The sequence below is a fragment of the Oncorhynchus clarkii genome, chromosome 8, assembly GCF_045791955.1.
Source record: "Oncorhynchus clarkii lewisi isolate Uvic-CL-2024 chromosome 8, UVic_Ocla_1.0, whole genome shotgun sequence".
In the NCBI taxonomy this organism is placed as follows: Eukaryota; Metazoa; Chordata; class Actinopteri; order Salmoniformes; family Salmonidae; genus Oncorhynchus; species Oncorhynchus clarkii.
The window spans coordinates 32,994,718-33,011,212 of NC_092154.1; the positions used below are offsets into that span (position 1 = coordinate 32,994,718).

At 44.0% G+C, this 16,495-nt stretch overlaps 1 protein-coding gene across 4 annotated transcripts in view; it reads left to right on the plus strand.

The window, feature by feature from the left end:
• Positions 1 to 12,231, plus strand: part of LOC139415293 (leucine-rich repeat and fibronectin type-III domain-containing protein 2-like) — a 65,567-nt gene extending 53,336 nt beyond the window's left edge. For all 4 annotated transcript variants that reach the window (XM_071163313.1, XM_071163315.1, XM_071163314.1 and 1 more), the window contains exon 3: positions 9,267 to 12,231. In XM_071163313.1, the coding sequence (XP_071019414.1) occupies positions 9,267 to 10,302 (1,036 nt within the window). In that variant the 3' untranslated portion in view covers positions 10,303 to 12,231. The remainder of the gene's footprint in view (positions 1 to 9,266) is intronic.
• The last annotated feature ends 4,264 nt before the right edge of the window (positions 12,232 to 16,495 follow it).

Consider the following 16,495-nt stretch of genomic DNA (forward strand, 5'->3'; position numbering starts at 1 on the left):
AATGTTTCTTGGTAGTCTTAAACAAACCTACTGTGAAACAAATCAAATACATTTTTATTGTTCACATACACATATTTAGCAAATGTTATTGCGGGTCTAGCAAAATGCTTGTCTTCCTAGCTCCAACAGTGCTGTAGTATCTAACAATTCACAAAAATACACACAGATCTCAAGGTAAAATAACGGAATTAAGAAATATGTAAATATTAGGACGAGAAATGTCGAGTGGCATTGACAAGAATACAGTATAATATCGTATATAAACTCAGCAAATGAAAAGAAATGTCCTCTCACTGTCAACTGCTTTAATTTCCAGCAAACTTAAAGTGTAAATATTTGTAAAAAGACAAGATTCAACAACTGAGACATAAACTGAACAAGTTCCACAGACATGTGACTAACATAAATGGAACAATGTGTCCCTGAACAAAGGAGGGGTCAAAATCAAAAGTAACAATCAGTATATTGTGTGGCCACCAGCTGCATTAAGTAGTGCAGTGCATCTCCTCCTCATGGACTGTAGCAGATTTGCCAGTTCTTGCTGTGAGATGTTACCCCACTCTTCCACCAAGGCACCTGCAAGTTCCCGGACATTTATGGGGGGAATGGCCCTAGCCCTCACCCAGGAAATCACGCACAGAACGAGCAGTATGACTGGTGGCATTGTCATGCTGGAGGGTCATGTCAGGATGAGCCCGCAGGAAGGGTACCACATGAGGGAGGAGGATGTCTTCCCTGTAAAGCACAGCGTTGAGATTGCCTGCAATGACAACAAGCTCAGTCCGATGATGCTGTGACACACCGCCCCAGACCATGACGGACCCTCCACCTCCAAATCGATCCCGCTACAGAGTACAGACCTCGGTGTAACACTAATTTATTCGACGATAAACGCGAATCTGACCATCACCCCTGGTGAGACAAAACTGCGACTCGTCAGTGAAGAGCACTTTTTGCCAGTCCTGTCTGGTCCAGCGACGGTGGGTTTGTGCCCACAGGCGACGTTGTTGTAGGTGATGTCTGGTGAGGACCTCCCTTACAACAGGCCTACAAGCCCTCAGTCCAGCCTGTCTCAGCCTATTGCGGACAGTCTGAGCACTGATGGAGGAATTGTGCATTCCTGGTGTAACTCGGGCAGTTGTTGTTGCAATCCTGTACCTGTACTGCAGGTGTGATGTTCGGATGTACTGATCCTGTGCAGGTGTTGTTACACGTGGTCTGCTACTGTGAGGACGATTAGCTGTCCGTCCTGTCTCCCTGTAGCGCTGTCTTATGCGTCTCACAGAACGGACATTGCAAGTTATTGCCCTGGCCACATCTGCAGACCTCGTGCCTCCTTGAAGCATGCCTAAGGCACGTTCACGCAGATGAGCAGGGATCCAGGGTGTTTTTCAGAGTCAGGAAAGGGTTACAGAGTCGCTGTCGTGCCTTCTTCACTACAGTGTCGATGTGGTTTTCTAATTTCAGACAATTTCTCCACAGCATCCCTGTTGATGATTATACGGGCACATCTAAAATCATTGCCAACCTTGATAAAGATTTGCAAAAAAGACTGTATAAAATCAATATTACAAATACGGAGCTAAATTGTATGCTCCAAAATAAAATCACATTATTTTATACTAATACAATTTCTCAGAGATAATTTTAAATGTTTTATTTGTCATTTAAAAAATAAATAAAACATTTGCCAGAATGATTGTGCCAACCCTGTTCTCAGTACTTTGTGCACCCCCTTTGTGTTCCCCTTTGTGCAACCTGTCGTGGAAATTTCCTTAATTACCAAATGATGAGAGAGCAAATCACACACGAGTCAGAGTTATGCTTAATCTTCACCTTTAATAATAATTAAGCTTTTGCAATAGCATTTTGACTTTCAACAGTTCATTATCTCTAAATGAAAAGTTGAGAGTCCCAACATAATGGCAAATGGGTTCCTTTACAGCAAAGATCCACCCCCTCTCAAGACGACATGACAAAACACAGGTCTTAGGAACTTACACAAAGAAAAAACCTTACTTCAGAGAGAATATCCCCTAGTCAGACAGAGTGGGCTATAAATTATCGTTCAGTTTGGTCTCCTAAACAAAGCTCTTATCTCCTCCTTGGTACAAAATGGTACCAAGACATTACCCCCACCCTATGATATATATCAAATTGTCATTTAGATAGAACCAATTCTAAATACGACCAATCAGAGGACAAACTCACGGAGAGGAGAGTGACCCTATAGGTCAACAAAGAGGGAGCATAGAATGATTCCAGACACTGTCACCCTCCTTTTCCCGATGAGAAAATTAGGGAGTCACTGGCACACAGAAAATATATGTTTACACATGATGACCCCTTGACCTCTCCCCTCTATGTGGCCCATGCAACTTAGTCCTGACATAGAACAGATAACTGCCAATGGCCACCACTATAGTACAACAAAATACATTCTTATGAGAAATAACTCTTAAGCATATCATGGAAATAAAACATCTTATCTATGTTACCCAACTAATTCTGATCATTCCCTAACAAACCCCTTTGTGTTCTCCCCTTTGTGCACCCCCTTTGTGTTCATGGCCAGCGTATTACATGGACCTGAATGGCCAGCATATTACATGGACCTGCATATTACATGGACCTGCATGGCCAGCATATTACATTGACCTGCATGGCCAGCATATTACATTGACCTGCATGGCCAGCATATTACATTGACCTGCATGGCCAACATATTACAAGGACCTGCATGGCCAGCATATTACATGGACCTGCATATTACATGGACCTGCATGGCCAACATATTACATGGACCTGCATGGCCAGCATATTACATGGACCTGCATGGCCAGCATATTACATGGACCTTCATGGCCAGCATATTACATGGACCTGCATATTACATGGACCTGCATATTACATGGACCTGCATGGCCAACATATTACATGGACCTGCATGGCCAGCATATTACATGGACCTGCATGACCAGCATATTACATGGACCTGCATGGCCAACATATTACAAGGACCTGCAGGTCCATGTAATATGCTGGCCATGCAGGTCAATGTAATATGCTGGCCATGCAGGTCCATGTAATATGCTGGCCATGCAGGTCCTTGTAATATGTTGGCCATGCAGGTCCATGTAATATGCAGGTCCATGTAATATGCAGGTCCATGTAATATGCTGGCCATGAAGGTCCATGTAATATGCTGGCCATGCAGGTCCATGTAATATGCTGCTCATGCAGGTCCATGTAATATGCTGGCCATGTAGGTCCATGTAATATGCTGGCCATTCAGGTCCATGTAATATGCTGGCCATGCAGGTCCATGTAATATGCTGGCCATGTAGGTCCATGTAATATGCTGGCCATGCAGGTCCTTGTAATATGTTGGCCATGCAGGTCCATGTAATATGCTGGCCATGCAGGTCCATGTAATATGCTGGCCATTCAGGTCCATGCAATATGCTGGCCATGCAGGTCCATGTAATATGCTGGCCATGTAGGTCCATGTAATATGCTGGCCATGCAGGTCCTTGTAATATGTTGGCCATGCAGGTCCATGTACAGTGCCTTGCGAAAGTATTCAGCCCCCTTGAACTTGGCGACCTTTTGCCACATTTCAGGCTTCAAACATAAAGATATAAAACTGTATTTTTTTGTGAAGAATCAACAACAAGTGGGACACAATCATGAAGTGGAACGACATTTATTGGATATTTCAAACTTTTTTAACAAATCAAAAACTGAAAAATTGGGCGTGCAAAATTATTCAGCCCCTTTACTTTCAGTGCAGCAAACTCTCTCCAGAAGGACAGTGAGGATCTCTGAATGATCCAATGTTGACCTAAATGACTAATGATGATAAATACAATCCACCTGTGTGTAATCAAGTCTCCGTATAAATGCACCTGCACTGTGATAGTCTCAGAGGTCCGTCAAAAGCGCAGAGAGCATCATGAAGAACAAGGAACACACCAGGCAGGTCCGAGATACTGTTTAAAGCCGGATTTGGATACAAAACGATTTCCCAAGCTTTAAACATCCCAAGGAGCACTGTGCAAGGGATAATATTGAAATGGAAGGAGTATCAGACCACTGCAAATCTACCAAGACCTGGCCGTCCCTCTAAACTTTCAGCTCATACAAGGAGAAGACTGATCAGAGATGCAGCCAAGAGGCCCATGATCACTCTTGATGAACTGCAGAGATCTACAGCTGAGGTGGGAGACTCTGTCCATAGGACAACAATCAGTCGTATATTGCACAAATCTGGCCTTTATGGAAGTGGCAAGAAGAAAGCCATTTCTTAAAGATATCCATAAAAAGTGTCGTTTAAAGTTTGCCACAAGCCACCTGGGAAACACACCAAACATGTGGAAGAAGGTGCTCTGGTCAGATGAAACCAAAATGGATCTTTTTGGCAACAACGCAAAACGTTATGTTTGGCGTAAAAGCAACACAGCTGAACACACCATCCCCACTGTCAAACATGGTGGTGGCAGCATCAAGGTTTGGGCCTGCTTTTCTTCAGCAGGGACAGGGAAGATGGTTAAAATTGATGGGAAGATGGATGGAGCCAAATACAGGACCATTCTGGAAGAAAACCTGATGGAGTCTGCAAAAGACCTGAGACTGGGACGGAGATTTGTCTTCCAACAAGACAATGATCCAAAACATAAAGCAAAATCTACAATGGAATGGTTCAAAAATAAACATATCCAGGTGTTAGAATGGCCAAGTCAAAGTCCAGACCTGAATCCAATCGAGAATCTGTGGAAAGAACTGAAAACTGCTGTTCACAAATGCTCTCTATCCAATCTCACTGAGCTCGAGCTGTTTTGCAAGGAGGAATGGGAAAAAATGTCAGTCTCTCGATGTGCAAAACTGATAGAGACATACCCCAAGCGACTTACAGCTGTAATCGCAGCAAAAGGTGGCGCTACAAAGTATTAACTTAATGGGGCTGAATAATTTTGCACGCCCAATTTTTCAGTTTTTGATTTGTTAAAAAAGTTAGAAATATCCAATAAATGTCGTTCCACTTCATGATTGTGTCCCACTTGTTGTTGATTCTTCACAAAAAAATACAGTTTTATATCTTTATGTTTGAAGCCTGAAATGTGGCAAAAGGTCGCCAAGTTCAAGGGGGCTGAATACTTTCGCAAGGCACTGTACATGGACCTGCATGGCCAACATATTACAAGGACCTGCATGGCCAGCATATTACATGGACCTGCATGGCCAGCATATTACATGGACCTGCATGGCCAGCATATTACATTGACCTGCATGGCCAGCATATTACATGGACCTGCATGGCCAGCATATTACATGGGCCTACATGGCCAGCATATTACATGGACCTGCATGGCCAGCATATTACATGGACCTGAATGGCCAGCATATTACATGGACCTGCATGGCCAGCATATTACATGGACCTGCATGGCCAACATATTACAAGGACCTGCATGGCCAGCATATTACATAGACCTACATGGCCAGCATATTACATGGACCTGCATGGCCAGCATATTACATGGACCTGAATGGCCAGCATATTACATGGACCTACATGGCCAGCATATTACATGGACCTGCATGAGCAGCATATTACATGGACCTGCATGGCCAGCATATTACATGGACCTTCATGGCCAGCATATTACATGGACCTGCATATTACATGGACCTGCATATTACATGGACCTGCATGGCCAACATGTTACAAGGACCTGCGTGGCCAGCATATTACATGGACCTGCATTTTAAATGGACCTGCATGGACAACATATTACAAGGACCTGCATGGCCAGCATATTACATGGACCTGCATGGCCAGCATATTACATTGACCTGCATGGCCAGCATATTACATGGACCTGCATGGCCAACATATTACAAGGACCTGCATGGCCAGCATATTACATGGACCTGCATGGCCAGCATATTACATGGACCTGCATGGCCAGCATATTACATGGACCTGAATGGCCAGCATATTACATGGACCTGAATGGCCAGCATATTACATGGACCTGCATGGCCAGCATATTACATGGCCCTGCATGGCCAGCATATTACATTGACTTGCATTTTACATGGACCTGCATGGCCAACATATTACAAGGACCTGCATGGCCAGCATATTACATGGACCTACATGGCCAGCATATTACATGGACCTGAATGGCCAGCATATTACATGGACCTGAATGGCCAGCATATTACATGGACCTGCATGGCCAGCATATTACATGGACCTGCATGGCCAGCATATTACATTGACCTGCATTTTACATGGACCTGCATGGCCAACATATTACAAGGACCTGCATGGCCAGCATATTACATGGACCTACATGGCCAGCATATTACATGGACCTGCATGGCCAGCATATTACATGGACCTGCATGGCCAGCATATTACATTGACCTGCATGGCCAGCATATTACATGGACCTGCATGGCCAACATATTACAAGGACCTGCATGGCCAGCATATTACATGGACCTGCATGGCCAACATATTACAAGGACCTGCATGGCCAGCATATTACATGGACCTACATGGCCAGCATATTACATGGACCTGCATGGCCAGCATATTACATGGACCTGAATGGCCAGCATATTACATGGACCTGCATGGCCAGCATATTACATGGACCTGCATGGCCAACATATTACAAGGACCTGCATGGCCAGCATATTACATGGACCTACATGGCCAGCATATTACATGGACCTGCATGGCCAGCATATTACATGGACCTGAATGGCCAGCATATTACATGGACCTGAATGGCCAGCATATTACATGGACCTACATGGCCAGCATATTACATGGACCTGCATGAGCAGCATATTACATGGACCTGCATGGCCAGCATATTACATGGACCTTCATGGCCAGCATATTACATGGACCTGCATATTACATGGACCTGCATATTACATGGACCTGCATGGCCAACATGTTACAAGGACCTGCGTGGCCAGCATATTACATGGACCTGCATTTTAAATGGACCTGCATGGCCAACATATTACAAGGACCTGCATGGCCAGCATATTACATGGACCTGCATGGCCAGCATATTACATTGACCTGCATGGCCAGCATATTACATGGACCTGCATGGCCAACATATTACAAGAACCTGCATGGCCAGCATATTACATGGACCTACATGGCCAGCATATTACATGGACCTGCATGGCCAGCATATTACATGGACCTGAATGGCCAGCATATTACATGGACCTGCATGGCCAGCATATTACATGGACCTGCATGGCCAGCATATTACATTGACCTGCATTTTACATGGACCTGCATGGCCAACATATTACAAGGACCTGCATGGCCAGCATATTACATGGACCTACATGGCCAGCATATTACATGGACCTGCATGGCCAGCATATTACATGGACCTGCATGGCCAGCATATTACATTGACCTGCATGGCCAGCATATTACATGGACCTGCATGGCCAACATATTACAAGGACCTGCATGGCCAGCATATTACATGGACCTACATGGCCAGCATATTACATGGACCTACGTGGCCATCATATTACATGGACCTGCATGGCCAACATATTACAAGGACCTGCATGGCCAGCATATTACATGGACCTACATGGCCAGCATATTACATGGACCTACGTGGCCATCATATTACATGGACCTGCATGGCCAGCATATTACATGGACCTGCATGGCCAGCATATTACATGGACCTGCATGGCCAGCATATTACATGGACCTGCATGGCCAGCACATTACATGGACCTGCATGGCCAGCATATTACATAGGTGTTCATGGCCCGCTGGTAAGACTTTATTTTAATGGTCCATAATAAACCATTTATAATGCCTTTATAAATGATGTGTTCTTTCACCTGTATTAATCATTACTCCCACATTAATAAACCATTCTCAAATAATTTTGAAAATATTTTTGCACTTTTATACTTTATAAATACTCTTCAAATGTTTTGCGTGACCAGTGGTAGACATTCCAGTGGTACCTGATGCTGAAAATGACCTAGAACAAACATATAATCTGTAAAAGAATAAGAACACAGGATGTTTAAGGATTTTAGGAAACATACTGAGCATTTTAAATAAATGTGTAAAAATCTAGTTTACTGATATTTACAATTGTGATAGTAATGATTAAGAAATGACGAGCAAACTGTTAGTAAACGCTTTGTTATAAATAATGTATTTCAGACCGTTAAACTAAAGGGTTAGTCTAGCATGGGTGTTCATGGCCAGCTACCTTGACTGAATGACTGATGTTGTCGAGGAATTGACAGGATGTTACGAGCTCCGAGCCAGTTCCCTGGACATCACTCACTATGTTCTAAGACATGTTACTTCTGACAGCTCCTCCAGGATTCCTTTCTTTCTTTTTATTGATAGTTGTGTGCCAAAATTCTGACATTTTGCTAGGCAATTTGCAATGATTTTGTCAAATTTGTCTCAAAACGCGCTGAGTGGGGGAGCCCTCTTTTTGTAGTGAGGTGATCGGACAGTTATATGAAGGAATATTGTAATGATTATGCTGTTTTATGCGGTAATAGCGAGGTGATTGCAAGTCCTCTAATATGTGGGGAATTGTTGATTTTCAAGAAAAAAAATCTCTAAATCCTGGAGGGACTGTTCTGTCCTTAAGGGGTAAGACCCTCCTCTGGACAGGTGAGATGGTCTCATCCACTACTGTTGTATAAGGCTACCTGTCTCTCGCCTCAGAGACTCTATCTTCTGAATGTAAGAAAGCGCTTGCAGCTGCCTGAGCAACATAGGTATCTGAGGCGCTCGCTGTTACACAAGGCGTTCAATCTTCTCTCTTTCACTATCTTTCACTCTTCCTCTGTGTTCTGGTTATTTATTTCTCTCATCTCCGTGGCTCAGATATGGGGTGGAGCGTCTGTTTGCTGCAGCAGGACAGACTGCTTAAAGAGATAAAGCCAATTACAACTGGCTGTCTGTTAGACGAGAACAGAAACCACAAATGACATCTTCTCGGGAATGAACATAGGAACACGGAAGCCCTCTTTTCCTTTTAGTGGAAATGACCTCATAAAGAACAATCAAACACAGTTTTCTTTCCGTTGCATAGATATTACATGTATGGTGTTGAAGAAAGACGCATGTTGATAGCGTTATCCCTCCAAATCAATTCAATTGTACCAAAGCTACTAGGTTTTCACCATGGGTGTTTAACACTTGCTCTGTGTTTCTATAGGATGATCCCGGCCTCCAGCAATGCCTTCCTGGTGACCAACCTGGTGTCGGGGACAAAGTACGACCTGTGTGTCTTGGCCGCCTGGGACGACACCGCCACCACCCTGACTGCCACCAACGTGGTGGGCTGTGCCCAGTTCTTCACCCGCGATGACTACACCCAGTGCCAGTCTCTCCACAGCCAGTTCCTAGGGGGCACCATGATCCTGGTGGTGGGTGGCATCATCGTGGCGACGCTACTCGTCTTCATCATTATCCTGATGCTGCGCTACAAGGCCACCGACAATGAGGGGGGTGGCACGGGGGCGATCAGCAAGCTGACCAGCGTTAGTGCCACCCACTCACAGACCAATGGGGGCCGGCTGGGACAGAATGGCATGCCTCTGCCCTTGCCCAAACCCAAGGCCAAAGTAACCATCCAAGACGAGGTGGTGGAGTTTAAATGCGGATCCCTCCAGAGCAGCCTTACCTCCTCCTCTTCCTCGTCGGGTGGCTCGATGGTTGGGGGTGGCTCTCACAGCCCCAACAGCACCCTGGCCAACATGTGGAGGCAGGCGGCCCCCTCCAAGCCCCGGGCCAACCTGGACCACCTGCTGGGAGCCTTCAACTCCCTAGAGCTCCGGGCGGGCCAGGCCAGGGGTAGGGGAGACCTGGGGGAGCCATCCTCCAGCAGTAGCACTCTAGTGGCGGGCGGCGATAGGCCCCCCACGGACAGGGAGCCCCTGCTGGGCCACACAATGGACTCACGGCTCAGCCGGGTGCTCATGCTGCCTCTGGACTCCAAGCCAAAAAGAAGCCAGTCGTTTGACATGGGGGACTGTATGGATACAAACCGACAAACAGAAAAAGCGATGGCCTCCAGCGCCTCCACGGCCACAACGCCGGTGTGCAGCTACCCCCGGCGCATCAGCAGCATCTGGACTAAGAGGAGCTTGTCTGTGAACGGCATGCTGCTGCAGTGTGACGAGGAGGGTGACATGGGAGGGAGCAAGGGGACCTTCGAGAGCCAAGAGTGGGTCATGGAGAGTACTGTCTAGGAGAGATGGTGACACACTTTACATCTTCTTAAACACTGCCCCAGGAAGGTGACAAAACGCCTAAGTTCTGATATACCCACCGGTGAGTGGAGAAGTCCCTGCTTCCTCCCTCCTTCCTTGTTTACATGGAATTCATTCATGTTAATCTATTGTGGATCCACCATTGTTGTGACAGATAAGTAAAGCTCAAACCACACCTCTCGAACCCCAAATGGGTAAATAAGGGTGAAGACGCTCGGTGGACGGAGCTGATTGGTGGAGTGAGGATGTTTTGTGTTTGTATGTGTGTGTTCTCTACATGGGGAGGGGGGGACGCACAGTAATGGTCAACCACAAACTACAAGTTAGTCATGTAATGAAACCTAGTGGATTGTGCAATTTGTGTGCGGTATGGAGTCACATGGAAACTCAGAAATTGGAAGCAGGCCTGTTGTTCAAAACGAGGGCCTTAGTTTCTCAGACACAAGGAACGTAAAACAAATCACTGTATTTGTTGACTTGTAAAATGGCATACCATAAAAGCCACTCTTGGTACTGTTGCTGAGATGTTGGGCCATGCCTCTGGACTATACTACAGCTGCAAGTTAATCTGAAATATGTCATGAATTTTTATATATTTAATTTTGCCGATCAAATACACATTGTCTAATACTGTTCTTCGCCTCTGTACAAGATGGGGCTCCGACCTCAATATTTGCATTATGAAAAACCACAATACACAAGTATATCCAGCCACATTGTTTTTATATCCACAGAACCATTTTGTTTCTTAATCCATTTGGACTGAATGGTATTTATATATCAGTGATGTAATGAATCCTTACAAAAATATATAAAAAAGATTTCATGAAAACAATGTCTGTGATATATTAACTTTATATACAGAGTATATATTTGAGGGTTCATTAAATAACTCCATATCTGGTACCCTATCAAGCTGGATTAATGTATAAAGCAAGCAAACAATTTCTCTTTCTTGAAGTTAACAATGTGAAAATGGTAAGGTCGTACGTGAAAATGGAACTGTTATCGTGAATTAACCCAATATAGAGCTCACAACCAGCACAAGTTAACACTCTCCAGCAAGAAAGATTGAGCCCCCAGAAAAACTGCAGCTCAACATGCACAATTGTTGAGAGACAAGCATTCTTCTCCAATTCCAAGGAACATTTGTACATGTTTATGAACTTTGATGCACTGACCTTTATTCTCTATCTGGAACTCATCGCCTTAAATGATCGACATTTGAGAGTAAACATACAGCTTGCCATCCTTACCAGTTATTGGCATGAGAAGTGTACAGGGAATTCGTACTGAACTATCTGTGTCTAGGAATTGTCCAACCGGATTTTTGGTTTGGTAGCATAAACTTGCAGTGTTACAAAACCCTCCATCTCTTTGTGATCGTGTCAAGACAGCCCTTCAAGAACATGAACTACAACTGATTTAACTTGAGTTTACAACAAACAAACAAAAAAGTCCATTGTAAGGTACCATAAACGTACAGTCCACAATGGTTATGCTCTCAACAATGGTGAAGTTGTTGGATTTTCTGTAACGTGTTCAACTTGCATGTTTATCGAGGACTAACTCATAAAGACCACGAAGGACCTTATACACTATCTCTCTATCTGTCCTTTCTCACATTGTCTGAATGACTTCCATTGCTTCTGTACATTGACTCTGTATACTGGCTTTTTTTTTGTACAATAATTGAGTGAGAATGTTCAATGGCGAAAAACAATAATGTGTACCAGTGTCTTTCTTTTCTTTGTAAGCATAAAGAAATACAGAGGTGCTTCACTGTATCATTACAGCGTAACCATGTACATTTCTCACCTGGAATTGTAGACAATGTTTCGGTGGTCAAACCTATTGTTTTTTGCTACAAAATGAAAAAAAATAAATAAATAAAGATATTCTAAAACATTGTTGTTGTGTCAGACCCTTTTTTTATAAGATATGCTAATGTGCAACATTTGCCAAATAAATGTATTGAATTGTTTGGCATTGCAATTATTTTGTCAGCCTCTGGTAGTTCTGGGGTAAACCGTAATCTGATCCGTATGAGGTAACCTGTCTAAATGACTATAGCCTCGAGGCACTCATATCTGTAGCCATGAAATGCATTTTATAATGTTAGAACACATTGGGTTTTTGGGTTGTTTCGGCAGAGTGTTGGAGGCAGGTATGGACTTAAAGTGTTAAAGGTGGAGTGAGGTGCATGAAGCCCTATCTTCTAAATACAGGCAGAGTGTTGGAGGCAGGTATGGACTTCAAGTGTTAAAGGTGGAGTGAGGTGCATGAAGACCTATCTTCTAAATACAGGCAGAGTGCACACTGGGCCATATTCAGTAGGCACCAAAATTAACCAGGGAGGTACAGTGGCAATACTATGCTGTATGCATTTTATTTTTAATTAACAAATCTTTATTTGGAATCTTGATCTTTGAATCTGTGTAGCTATCCAATGTGAAATGCACTGTCTATTATAGATGAAGGGCCTAGACTAGGGCCTAAATTCAATCAGATTAAGTATTAACCCTCAATAGCCGGCACCCGCATAGCTGGTGTTTTGGTCGTGTTGGAAGTGTAACCACAGATGGATGACGGGAACCCAGATGGATCACAGGGGGTGAAAATGTAAAGCGTCTGGATGGAAATTCAACTCATTACCAAATATGGCAAAATGAGTTATTGCACTTACACAGACGCGTTCCCTAACGGAAGTGCAAGTACATGCTCAAACACGCCAACAGGATCTTATTAGCTCATGCAGCTCGATGCAGATTAACTATCGTGGGTTAGTTATAAGTATCTTTGGTGTAACTTCATTAGAGCATTTAAATTGGTTGTTATGGTCATTATCACAAAGCCACATGGGCCCCACACACGTTAAAAGTTTAGAACAAGAAAGTGTAGGCAATATAGAAATAAAAATGACACTCAAATTATTAAACCAAATAATGAGGATTTCTATGAAGGTGTAGATCACACATTCCAGTGTTTGAAAGTGTAAACAAAGCTGCATGGGAATGATACTAACATGACTCCATGCAGCCAATGGCAATGTCCATAATAGGTATAACGCCAGGATCCTCTTGTGGATTTGACAGCTCTAACATAGCTCCACCTCCCGACACTGTCAAAACACCTGCTATGCACAATAGTGTGTGATTGCAGGCCGCAATTCGGGTCGTTCCTGCATGTGGGTATTCCTCCCCCTCGAGCATCCCATTAGTTTGTGCATGAAGGCCTCCCTTGAGCACGCCATCTTCATGCTTGTGTGACACTTTTGATATTCAGAATGTCCCCTAAAATGTGGGTCAAAATGGAAATAGAAGTATTATCAGAGTTTTTTGGGTGATGAAGGACACTGTCTACCGGTGTCCTAGCTAGCTACCGGTGTCACCCCCGCCTCCTTCTAGCTAGCGCACAGTGCCCTTCACTCCCACCTGCCGAACACCTGCCATCGTTAACAGAACTGCGGGAAAGCAGAGCCCGACAGGTGGGGGGTGAAGGACAGTCTATCGTTGGCTACCTAGCAACCTATCCCGCCTGCTATGTACCAGAGTCCTAACTAGCAAGCTAACTAGCTAGCTAGCACCCAGTGTCCTTTGCTAACACCTGCCCTCGCCGTCATTAACAGAACTGCGGGAAAACTGTGCTCGACAGGCGGGGGCGAAGGACACTGTTTATTGTCGTCCTAGCTAGCTACCAGTGTTGTCACCCCGTTCTTGTTCTGTGGGTTTTATTGGCAGTTGGCACCCAACGTTATGGTGCATTACCGCCACCTACTGTACTGGAGTATCACCGCCTCACACCTGTGATTAGGAGTCCTAGCTGAAAAATGTAGCAATAAAATGCAAGAATGCCCACATGTAGGAAAGGCCTCAATTGTCGGCGGAAATTGTACCCTTCTCGCTATGCAGGTCTGGCAACGTGGTCTCAGTGCAATTTGTATCATTATGTAAGTAAATCTGTGACATGTCAAAGGTATGATATATTACGCTATGTTAAGTTATATTACGAATGGAATAGCGGTCGTACAATAGCATATGAATTATAGGACGTATAGTATCATACAGTACCTCTTACCCAGTTGTACAACAGCCAGCAGTGTTCCATGCTGCACCCCACTGCTGGTTTGCCTGTGAAGCTCAGCTTGGTTGTGTCAGGTTGGTCCCTGTGATGGGAGACCAGATGCTGCAGGAAGTGGTGTTGGAGGGCCAGTAGGGGGCACTCTTTCCTATAAAATACATCCCAATGCTCCAGGGCAGTGATTGGGGACATTGCACTGTGTAGGGTGCTGTCATTTGGATGGGAAGTTAAGGTGTCCTCACTCTCTATGGTCATTAAAGATGCTATGGCACTTATTGTAAGAGTAGGGGTGTTAACCCCAGTGTCTTAGCTAAATTCCCAATCTGGACTTCATCCCCTACTTCCAATTGGTTTATGAATCTGCCCTGTAACTATTCCCCAGGTTGTTGCTGTAAATGAGAATGTGTTCTCAGTCAATTTACCTGGTATTAAAATAGTGTATGAATTGGATTACTTAATTTATCATCCTTCTTGGATGACGTATTGTATTATACGTCTTTCCCTGAGACCAGTTTGCTTGTTGCACTGTAACAACAAAAAATAATTACAGGGATAATTTACATTGATGGTTAGGGAAACTAACGACAAAGGTTAGGTGAATTTACGTAGCAGGTTAGGTTGTTTGAGTTAAGTTTATAAGAAAGGTTAGGGAAAGAGTTAGCTAAAATGCTAAAGTTGTCACCAACGCCACTCGAATACGCAACCTTTGGATTGCTAGATGTTCACGGATTCTGCCCACCAATTCTCCCCAACCAATGCAGTATACGTAAAATACGTAAAGTATGTTTTGTATTCCTCAGAACAAGGCTGGCGTCAGAACAAATCAGTTGGATGGACCTTTGATTTCCATAGGGGGGCACGTTTTTTCACAGGAACTCCTATGTGTGCACACGCTTGCGCGTTCACAATTTTTGTTATGGGTGTAATAATAAAGACCATAGCAACTTGTGAGTTTCAAGTTTGGGGAAGCTTATCATTTATATGTGCATTTTTGTTTCTCAACATCATTGTTGTGGTTTATTGTCAAAATCTGTAGGAAAATGATACAAATCTAAAAGTTCAAATTAAATTATAATTATGTCGAGAGCACCAGCCTCTGCCATATGGACACATTAATACACTGTGATCCATGGCGGCTAAATAAATGAGAGCATAGAACTCAGAGATAACCTATAGGCCCATGCAGCAGTATAACGTCCATTAACTAAGTAAAATACGTAGGCCTAAAGCCGTCAGATAAAAACAGTAGAAAATATCCTAATGAAAATTATGTTTCTTTCAATCACATGAATCTCTCTATTCCACCACCTGTCTGCTTCCCTTTCTATCTGTCTTGACTTGAGCCTTTGCTAGTGAAGTGCAACATTGTATAAACATCATGTTGGGTCCAACCCGAAGCGCTTGCAACACTGCATCAACTAGCGCAGGGGTGTCAAACTCATTCCACGGAGGGCCTAGAGTCTGCAGGTTTTCTGTTTTTCCTTTCAATTAAGACCTATAGAACCAGGTGAGTAGAGTTCCTTACTAATTAGTCACCTTAATTAATCAATCAAGGGTGGAGCAAAAAACCTGCAGGCACTCGGCCCTCCGTGGAATGAGTTTGACACGTGTGAACTAGCATATTCCGGGCCCTCGCGGTTTCCTGCGACAGTGAGCTCGGGACAGACAGTCTTTAATGACGTTTCCACTGGATATGTGGGATCATCAGATCATTCTGTTTTTCTCTTTCCCACCAAGGCTTGGTGATTGAGGCCGGTAGTGTTAGAAATATTTGTAAAATATTGAGGAACTATCATTCACACTGGATGTTAAAATAACAGACTTCATTGACTTGTGAGGCAGAGACAAAATGATTGAGAAGCTCAGCGTATTAGTGGTGTATGTGGTGAGTTGAGACAATCAGAAATCAGACATTGCCAAATTGTCACTTTCCTATATGCATTCTGGAGAGAGACGCACCATATCTTTGCCACACACCCCTCTCCTCCCCTTCTTCTTGATGCAACATTTTTAACTATACTCAAGACGCATTATCTTCACACTGACAGCCGCAACTCAATCATCTAGACCTATTGCCACACGCACTACCCAA